The sequence below is a fragment of the Atta colombica genome, unplaced genomic scaffold (assembly GCF_001594045.1).
Source record: "Atta colombica isolate Treedump-2 unplaced genomic scaffold, Acol1.0 scaffold105, whole genome shotgun sequence".
NCBI lineage: Eukaryota > Metazoa > Arthropoda > Insecta > Hymenoptera > Formicidae > Atta > Atta colombica.
Window position 1 is genome coordinate 1,876,696 of NW_017259190.1, and position 10,243 is coordinate 1,886,938.

The window sequence follows — 10,243 nt, forward strand, 5'->3', positions numbered from 1 at the left end:
TTTTGCTTCTCTGGTGAGCAGTAATTATAGGAATCCCTAAATAAGACCAGATCCTTCTCTTATTTAATCTTTAATGGATGTACGAGCTCTCATTGTGTCATCTACAATATTGGTTATTTCATTCATCGATATCATTTTGGGTCACAAAATACGTTCATGGCTCTTTGCTCCAGTTACAAGTCAAGTCGAGAGACAGTCAATGAGACACGGAAAATCTATGGAACTGCCAGGAATCCCTTTTCGTTGCTGCGTACGTTATCGAACCAGGTGTGTCGCCCAGCCAGACGGGGTCAAGGTTACAAGGAGTAGTCCTGAATTACGAATCCTGAGATATGTTGAATTTCAGTCACTTCTTAACGAAAAAGTGCGACTCCGGTCGCGCAAACGTGCCTCCTGGAGGCTATCTCGTCGACTGCTCTCCGTCCTGCGAGAATTCGCGCCTTAAACAACCCCCGTGAGTTTGCATCGGGGGAATAATGGGCGCACGCGCCCTCGACGGTGTGTGGTGGCCGTCGGAGCCGGCTTACATCGTCATCACCACCCGTTGGAACCGGCGTTCACCATTACGCTGAGCATCGTTAATGAATGACGTACGCTTTTCGTACCTTGTCAAACTGAATCGCCGGTGAGTTAATCGACAGGTGCATTCACAACATGGCGCGAAAGCAAAAACGATGCGAGTTTTATAGAATCGAGATGCGACTGTCTATACAATGAATAAAAAATACGAATAAATGTTCTCCGGAATTTCAGAAGAAGAGGTATCTAAACAACATATTGAAAATTCGAAAGGACGTTTAAAAATTTAAGATACATTTTTAACGATAACTTTTTAGAGCTTTTCTGACGTTCACTAAGTATTTTTGCTATACAATATGGATATATTTGCTATCCAATAATGGAATAAAAATTTGAAATATTAAAATACGAATCTGACATTTTGTAAGAGAGTACAAATTAAAAATATCTGATAGGACTTATTTAATTCTTATCGCTTCTATATAATATATTACATAACAATTTTAAATAAATTAATAATAAAATTATATAAATAATTATATAAATATGAAAAAGTTTATGTACATAAAATTAAATGTTAAAATATTCACACTCACGCACGTGAATATATTTATGCACACATAAAAATCTTCCCTTCACTTATCATATATATTCTCTCTTTATTGAAAAAGATTTCAGATCATTGAATGTTAAAATTTCAAAAATGCCCAATAGAGATATCTCATATATGATATCAATACATAAAATCATCTTTTTTTTTAAATTAAGAGAAGATTGTTCCCTTCATACTTTATCGTAAAAATCTAAATATTAAAGTAAATTTACGACGCACGTCATAAAAAATATAAGAAAATATAAAGAAAACATTAAAAAAGAAAACATTTTATTAAATATAAAAGACATTAGAATTTTTGCAGTCAATTTATACAATGTTTTTTTCTATTTTTCAATTATATCCTATATAGCCCTTGGCAATTTTCTAAAATATATATGTATATATATAAATTTTTTTATTATATATATTTCTAAAAATTAAATCAGAAATACACGATATTTGTAGTTCAACATAAAAAAATTTATCTAAAATTTAATTATCGTTACATTTGCGTATCCATAAATGTAATTTCAATTTTTATGAAAATAATTATGACGAATATATTCCATATATGATAGACTACAAATGTGAAAGATCTAACGGATTATTATAATCGGGTTTATCATTAAAGGATCTTTAAAGATTTATAAGTCTTTTACATATCAAAGAAAGTAGGTCGCGGCAGCATAACTATTGAAAGATCATTGCAATATATTAAAAAAGTTTTTAATATACAATATACTTACTAAAAATCGATAAGAGAAAGTTAACGAAATTATTTCTGTCTTTGTTCCATGAAATTCCAATTATATTGTAATTTGCATAATTAAAAAATTAAAAATCCATTGTATCTTTTTCCAGCAAAATCATATCGCGACAATTCACTTTGAAAATTTTTCTTCTTAGAAATTTAAATTTAAATAATAAAAATTTTTTGTTTTAATTTTATGAAACTTTATCTTTACGTTTTTTTTTAACCTTTGTGCAGCCACTTTATCGAATTTTTTGATTACATCAATAAACAAAAATTTAAAAGAAAACAGATGTTTATTAAAATTAAAATTGATGATGGTCTTGATGATGAATTGATGATGGAACGTTATTACTGCAATAAATTTAACATTTCGCAATCATTGTAATTGCGAAATGCTAAATTTATTCAACACATTATAAATTATTTCTCTCAAAATCAAATTTCAATAAAAATAAAAATCAGATGAGAATTTTCAATCATGTAGCACGGCATACAACATCGCCGGATGTAATTACAGTGATCTATTAGCATTTTATTCGGCCTCTGTTTCCGACTTTTCACATTTATTTTTATAATCATAAATTATATCTTTAACTTTTTTCAAAAATAAGTATTGTTCTCAATTTCTTTTTCAGTTTTCATTTTTAATCTCTCAAGTCATTAATTCTTTGAACTCTTAGATAATAAAATTTTCATTTAAAACTTCTTTAAGAGTCTGAAATATTTAGTCTTTAACAATCTTAGTTTTTAACAAATTAAATAGATTTTTAATTTCTTAAAATTTTAATTTGATTTGATGTTCAATCTTTTTAACACTTATTTTCAAATAATATAATTGTTTTAAGAATAAAAAGACGTTTTCGTTTTTCAAAAATATCTTAGAAATCTATCTTAATTCTTTTTTAAGTTCTTATATAAAAATTCTCAGAGGACTAACTATTTCGACTTTTATACTTTTTAAAATAAATATTATCTCTAATAATACCTACATTTTTGCATGATATCTCAATTATGAGATAGTAACTCTCCTTGAAATAACTCTATTACATTTATAACAGGCGCCTAATTACGCTTTTCTGTTTATCCATTGCATGTATTGCGAACGTTCTCATAATTTATTTAAGAGACTTCGCACGTGTAAAAATGTATATGATTACGTCGACATTTGATAAAATCTGTTAATAGGAATCGCCTTCTCGAGATCACAAGGGAAAAAAACCCATTGACATTTTCTTTAGTTGCATGAGGAAGCTTAACAAATGGAAAGTAAAATTACCAGATAATCATCAATTCTTTCATGACTCACGACCACGATCGCACGCATAACTTCAAATAAATTTTTTTGCTAGAGTCACGGTGAAGCAAAATCAAGACAGAAGAGGAAAAAACTTCGTGCTGTCGACCGACGGCTAGTGAGCTGTTTTCCGAAAGGAATGCAGAGGGATGGATCAATAATGGAATGTGAGTTGGCTGGGACTTCTCAGCGCCATCCTTTCATATTATATGGAACTAACAACTGTTGCTTTATCCTTCCTTTCTTATGCTGCAATTAAGCTTTAAATCCTGTTTAAATTATGTTTCTATGCAACGCGATTTGATTACTTTTTGCCATGATTAATATGTATCCAATGATGCAGATGACGTTGTGGCATATTCTCTCGTATTATAGTCATGTAGATTGAATGTAAAATATTTGAATGCTAAAACTCTAATAATAGTAAATTTGAATAATAACTTAAAAAAAGAGCTTTTAAATATTTTATACTTAAAATATTCATAAATAATAATTACTTTCTAAATCTGAATTAATGAATAGTCTAATTACTAATTACCCAATGGTATACTGATAATCAGTGAAGTTCAACTAAAAAAGGAAGAATGTTTGAGTATTATATAACAAAAAATATTGATATTTGCACGTTAATTTCAATCTTCCAATACTATATTCATTGAATTTAAGCACTAAAACAAAGATTAGTAAGATCATAATAAAGATTAGCTAATATATATAGGTTAGGAATCTCATATTTAATTCATTTGATTACCACTGGCATACTTGACACTGATATCAGTGATTATCCACTGATTCAGATTTAGAGAATAATAATTCTAATATTAATAACATTTTTAATCATAGCAATAAAATTAATAATGGTGAATTTGCCAAGAAAAAAATATCTATTTATTAAAAAACAGATATTCTAAATAAATCTGTTGAATTTTTTAATGACAGAAAATTAAACTAACAAAATTTTCTAAAAAAATAAATTTTTATATTGAATAAATTTTTACTTAACATTGCGTAATAGAATATTCTTCTCTTTTTTGTTTTTTAAAAGAGCTTTTATTAATATCAATTAATTGAATAGAGAAATATCTACTATTTTCTGTAACTTTTTGTAATTTTTCTTAAAATGCAAATTCATTGGAAAATTTAATGTAAGCTTATAAATTTCTGTTAATCATTGACTATAAATTTTACTTTACATATGCCAGCTACATTGGAGACCATTCATTATCGCGTCATCATCAATGTAAGTAGGTTTGTATAATTAACCTCGTTGCATAATTAGTTTCGTTGGTAGATGTTAAAGAAAAATATGATGTATAACTTAATCGTAATGTTTTATATAATTAAAAACGAAATATACAAAAATAAGACAGAAAAGAAAAAGATAATTATCGTAATTTATAATAGAATTCTCCAGTAATATCCGGAAGCAGATTTATATTTAATAATTTATATTAATATTTCTTATCTTTAATAAAAGTCAATAAAATCATGATTCACATGCAACATTGGGCATGTCAAGACCATTTCTATACCGAAATTATATATACCCAATATGACTTATAGATTCTATAAAAAAAAAATAAACATGTGAAATCAAAGAATAAAATTATTAAATTTTATATTTTATTATACTTTATTTATTACACATTTTTTTACACGATATTTTCTAAATTTGGTTAAATTTGTTAAAGCAAATTAGATAACATATAACTGTCTTTTAAAATTACTTATTTAAACTTACCTTGATAAACAATTTTATATATCTCTTAATTCACTATAATTAATATAAATTACGAAAAAAAAGTCAAATATAAATAATTTACTGTGGAAGAAGACGATACACGCTCTGTGAAACAAAACAACTACGAAATAAATGATAACAGTATGCTCCATAATATTTTTTATTCTTTTTTATATAAGTATCTCATTTATTCAAGTAGATTTCACATTCTCTAAAATAATAAGTTTTAAAGTCTTAAAATAATAGTTAAGAATAAATAATAATTAAAACACCTTTAGCTTATTATATAAAGGCATAGAGGCTATGTCATTTATGTACATAATAAGCTAAAGTACAAAAATTAGCAATCAAGATTTATCATCTCAACTGTAAAAATTATCATTGCTACAGACTATATTAATACTTATTCCAATTCCGTGATTTTATGAATAGTATGCAAAATTCTATAATATAATACATAGATGCAACTTTCTATGTGTTTGTAGCGAAGCTATAGGGACTCTTTTGTACCCTGAGAAAAGCATTGATTGAGGTCGAAGATGTCGCAGAAAATCATACTCAGGAAATTGGATGAATTCTTGTGCTTTATACATATAAAGATAAAGTGAGTGAGAATCTATCTTATCATCGTCGTGCAGTTCACACTCAATGGTATCAAATCTGTCAAAGCTTCTAAAATTGAGGAGAAAAATATATACTTTTGAAAATATTGACTACCTAGAAAAAGAGAGTTTACTGTGCAACTCTCACACACACACACACACACACACACACACACACACACACACACACACCATGCACACACACGCGCGCGCGCGCGCAGAGAGAGAGAGAGAGAGAGAGAGAGAGAGAGAGAGAGAGAGAGAGAGAGAGTCACAGTTCTTGCTATCTTTCTTGAATAATGGACAATGTAAGATTTCATATTGAAGCTTATGGTAACATTCATCTCGATTTACAGTAATAACAAACATTTTATCGTCTTTTGCAATATATAATATATATATTAAAAATATTTAAAGATAAAAAAATATATATATCATATTACAAGGTGTGCATGTAACATATACCAGCATATACATCAGCAAATACATGGCATATATAGAATAAATAGAATTATGTTTCAAAATATTATTATCTTATTAAAATTTAATAAATAATTTATATAACAATGGGTAATCAATTTAATTAAAATTATTGATTTTAAATTACTAAACATAATGAAAAGTAAAATTTTTGTTAAAAGTAGAACATCAATAAAAAATTCATATTTTATTCATAAGTTCAATAAGTCCATAAAAATATTTTATTCATAAGTTCAAATGATTGATAGTACACATTGATATAGTACATATAGTAATAAATGCATATAATAAATTACACAATTAGTTTTAATTTCTTTTAATTATAATAATGAGTAATATTAGCACAATAAACCTTTTCTCAAATAATGTAATGTTTTTGTATTCACATAAACCTTTATTAAACCTCCATTACACATGTTTGTTCATGTATTGGATAGTAAATGTATTTGATACATTTTTATTCAAAATATATATTACAAAAAATTTCTTACATTACGTGTATCTCGTATGTGTAACTTTTAAAGTTTCCTAAAGTCTAAGTTTTGAGAATTTAAAACTAATGTAATCAGTTTTTACAAACACCCGAATCTAGTATCTACATATTAAATTTATGGTTAGTATCAATAATACTTCCATTTATATTGACATTTTAATGAAATTGCTTTTCCTCTTATCAAATTACAAGCGAATTGAGAGATCACGCAATCGTTAGAGAAATTACAATTCCTCGTCTACTCATTGCATTCCATGTGAGTAACACATATATATATATATATATAAAAACGCTTTTAAAGATGCATCTTGCTCAGTAAACTGCCTATGAGCGGTAGTGATTTTATAATGTTGATGACATAATCCAAGCATATCTTCATTATCCCAATATTGTTATAAATAAAATATAACACGCCAAAGTAGAATAAATACACCGTTGTGATATGGATAATGTGCATTCTGAAACAAACGTGTATCATAAAATACAATTTTTATGATATATTAAAAATCAAGTTTGATATATTTAAGAAAAAGATGTTGACAATTGAAAAAGTAATCTGAAAATTTAAATTACTTTAATTTTAACGTAAATTTAACAGAATAATTTTAAATTATGATGTAATATGTATAAATTCTATTAATAATACGATTGAAATATAATATATGTAATATTAGTTAATTAGAATAATGTAATATTAATTAGTTTGATTTAGTTTACTTTCTCCTAATTTTTGGAAATTTAAAATATTTTTTATTTCTCAAAAAAAATTCAAATCTGTAATTACATATACATATAATATACATATAATTAATATATAAAATGTAAAATGCAGAAATGCACATCAGCGTAAGAAGAAAATGTATTGATTTGAACAAGTAATAAAGTTCAAACATCAAGTTTCTCTTACTGTTCGTTTCTTTTATATGAATAATTATTTTTCTACATCATAGAAAGTGTTCAGTTTCTCTTAGGACAATTGTTACTTTTCAAGAATTAGAAGAAAAAAGAATACTAAAATACTAAAATTTTTTATTAACATAAAAATCATTGTATTTTATATATTTATTCTTCTTATGTTTATCGAAAAATTGAAACAATTGCTGCTTTAAAAAAGTTTTTTTTAAAGAAATTGATAAGGAGTAAATCTTGCGGAATCATTATTCTTCGACTATATGAAAACATTGTGATAATTTTCATGAAAAATACTTACATTCTTTGATGCCGACGAGCTTTCGGAAGAGTAGACAAATCCTCTTTCATACAATATTGTCGCGTGCCAAGGATAATATTTTTTAAATACTCGTCTATATCGATATCATAAATTAAAATATTAAACAAAAACTGGTCTTCCGTCGATAGCTCTCGGAATAAATCAATTAGTTTATCATTATAAAACACCCATTCCCTCGTGGTGAAATATTGTAACACGTTCAACCCTTCTGAGATTCGCTTCTGAATTCTAACCATACTGTTTATAAAAACAAAATAAATGTAAATAATAGTTAATAAGAGGGAAGTTTGTTACATAGCCATGATAATATTGTCTAAAAATATATTATAATAAATATGTTGAAAATATAATTTCTATCAAAAAATGTAAAACTTACAATCTTTTTTGTCGAAATATTAACATCAGAAAGTCGATCAAATACGCGGGAATAATGTGAAAGAAGAAGACGAAGAGATTATGCACAAATTTGCTGCTACGTATATCACCATCCGGAAACCAAATTTGTCCGTCAAAAGGATATTCATAAATACATTTCTTGCCTTTCTGTAGTATTTCTGCCCATGTAATCGGTCTTATATTATGCTGTGTTATATTAATTACGGGTATAGTTTTGGGTCTGTAAATAACAAATATGAAAAATAAAGAATAAATGTGTAATAAATACATAAAAATAAAGAAAAATTAAGCAGAAAATATTTTTAATACTTAAATAGAATAATTATTTAAGTGTAAACAAATAAAATCTATTTCTAAAAATGTATCAAAAAATTTACTTTTTTATTCTTAAGTCCGAGTCTACCAATGTAAGATTAACTTTAATCTCAATTTAATTTATCTTACTCTTTACCTATTTCTAATTTTAAGAATTAGAATTGGTGAAATTAAGCCTTAATGTTAAACAATTTATAAATTATAAGTCAATATTTTTCAATAAAATTTAACAAAAAATTTTTTATTGAAAATGTTTTATAGTTAAAATTTTTTGTCGTAATTTCTATTTAAATATTGTATTTAGAGTATAACTTTTTATATTAAATACTACAGAAAAGAGAAATTAAAAGACATTAATACAAGTAGTCTAGATCTTATAAACGTAGACAATAAATTCACTCTATTTTAAATCATGTTTTATTATTAAGAGGAAGCACACACACACATATATCACACGCACGCACACACACACACACACACGCACATACACACACACCATGCACACACACACACACACACACACACACACACACACACACACACACACACAATATAAAACAAAACAAAGATATTTACTTTTGCTTATATACAGCAATTTTGTATGAAATCGTAATTACAGCGTTAATCGCTAAATCGACTGGTACAACTTCGGCATGATAATTGCCATTGCAATGCATTGATCTGATGACACCTTTGCCTGCACCGACAAGCAATCCTGTTGGTCCGTTCAGGTTGTCGACCCATCCTGGTATCGGTTCCGAGTAACTTGGTATTACTAAATAGATATTAAGAAATTAATTTTTACTTTTCTTCACTTTCAATCATCGAGATATTATTTTCATAATTTTTAATAATCAAGTCAATTTAACTGATAATACTGCGATAGTTTAGTAGAGTTAGCGTTTTCAAAGAAAAATCATTTCGGCGCGCGTTTCTAGAGACTATATAAATTAATATATAAATTCACGCAAGAAATATACAAACATTTAAGATCCAGTTAGACCGTGTAAAGCTTTGATTTCTATAGTAAATAATAATTACCGATTGATGGTCTAGCGATACAACAAGGTAAATTGGGGTATTCGTTGGATACTAGCGTTTCAGCCAAACGTTTCGAATACGTGTAAGTATTTGGATGCGGATGAAGCAATCTGTAAAAAAATGTATAATTTTATATTTACATCTTTTGTAAATATATAAAACAATTTAATTAAATTAATTTTAATTTTAATCAAGGCTTGAAAAAAACAATATCTGCAATATATGCATTAATAATATTCATCTCGTATATATAATACTGACATAAATCTCCTAAAAAAGAGAAGCACTCCCTATTTCTTGAAAACTAAATATATTTTGTTACTAATATTTATTAATACTGATATTAATATTAATAAAAACATGATTTATTTAGATAATTAAAAAAATAAACACTCATAATTCATATTATCACTCAAATTTATAACTTGATCCTTTATAAAATCAACTAAAAACAAATTCTACAAATGCAAAAGTTAAAATTCCTATAATTTTCTCTTGCAAAGTTTATGCAAGAAATAGTTTGGTTAGTTTTATTATTTTATGTTATTATATTTTATTTAAGTGTATCAAGAGACATACACACACAATTAGACCGCATACTTCATAATAATTTCAAGATTGAATTTGATAGTGTAGTCTAATTTATAATTATTTTGTCATTAAAAGTATGAAATGTACAAAAAATTGTTAAAAATCATTGTTAAATATTAATTAAGAATGGCTTATTTCTTTATAACAAAATTTTTTTGTTTAAAATTTATGTATCGATAGCAATACTAAAT

The 10,243-nt window shown here is 26.3% G+C and overlaps 1 protein-coding gene across 1 annotated transcript in view; it reads right to left on the reverse strand.

Annotated features, from left to right (window-relative positions):
• Positions 1-6,773: 6,773 nt before the first annotated feature.
• Positions 6,774-10,243, reverse strand: part of LOC108689130 (putative fatty acyl-CoA reductase CG5065) — an 11,962-nt gene continuing 8,492 nt past the window's right edge. The window contains exons 5-9 of the mRNA XM_018195773.1: positions 9,462-9,571; positions 8,997-9,195; positions 8,086-8,325; positions 7,689-7,946; positions 6,774-6,936 (exon numbers count right to left, since the gene is read on the reverse strand). Coding sequence (XP_018051262.1) covers positions 6,774-6,936; positions 7,689-7,946; positions 8,086-8,325; positions 8,997-9,195; positions 9,462-9,571 — 970 coding nt within the window. The remainder of the gene's footprint in view (positions 6,937-7,688; positions 7,947-8,085; positions 8,326-8,996; positions 9,196-9,461; positions 9,572-10,243) is intronic.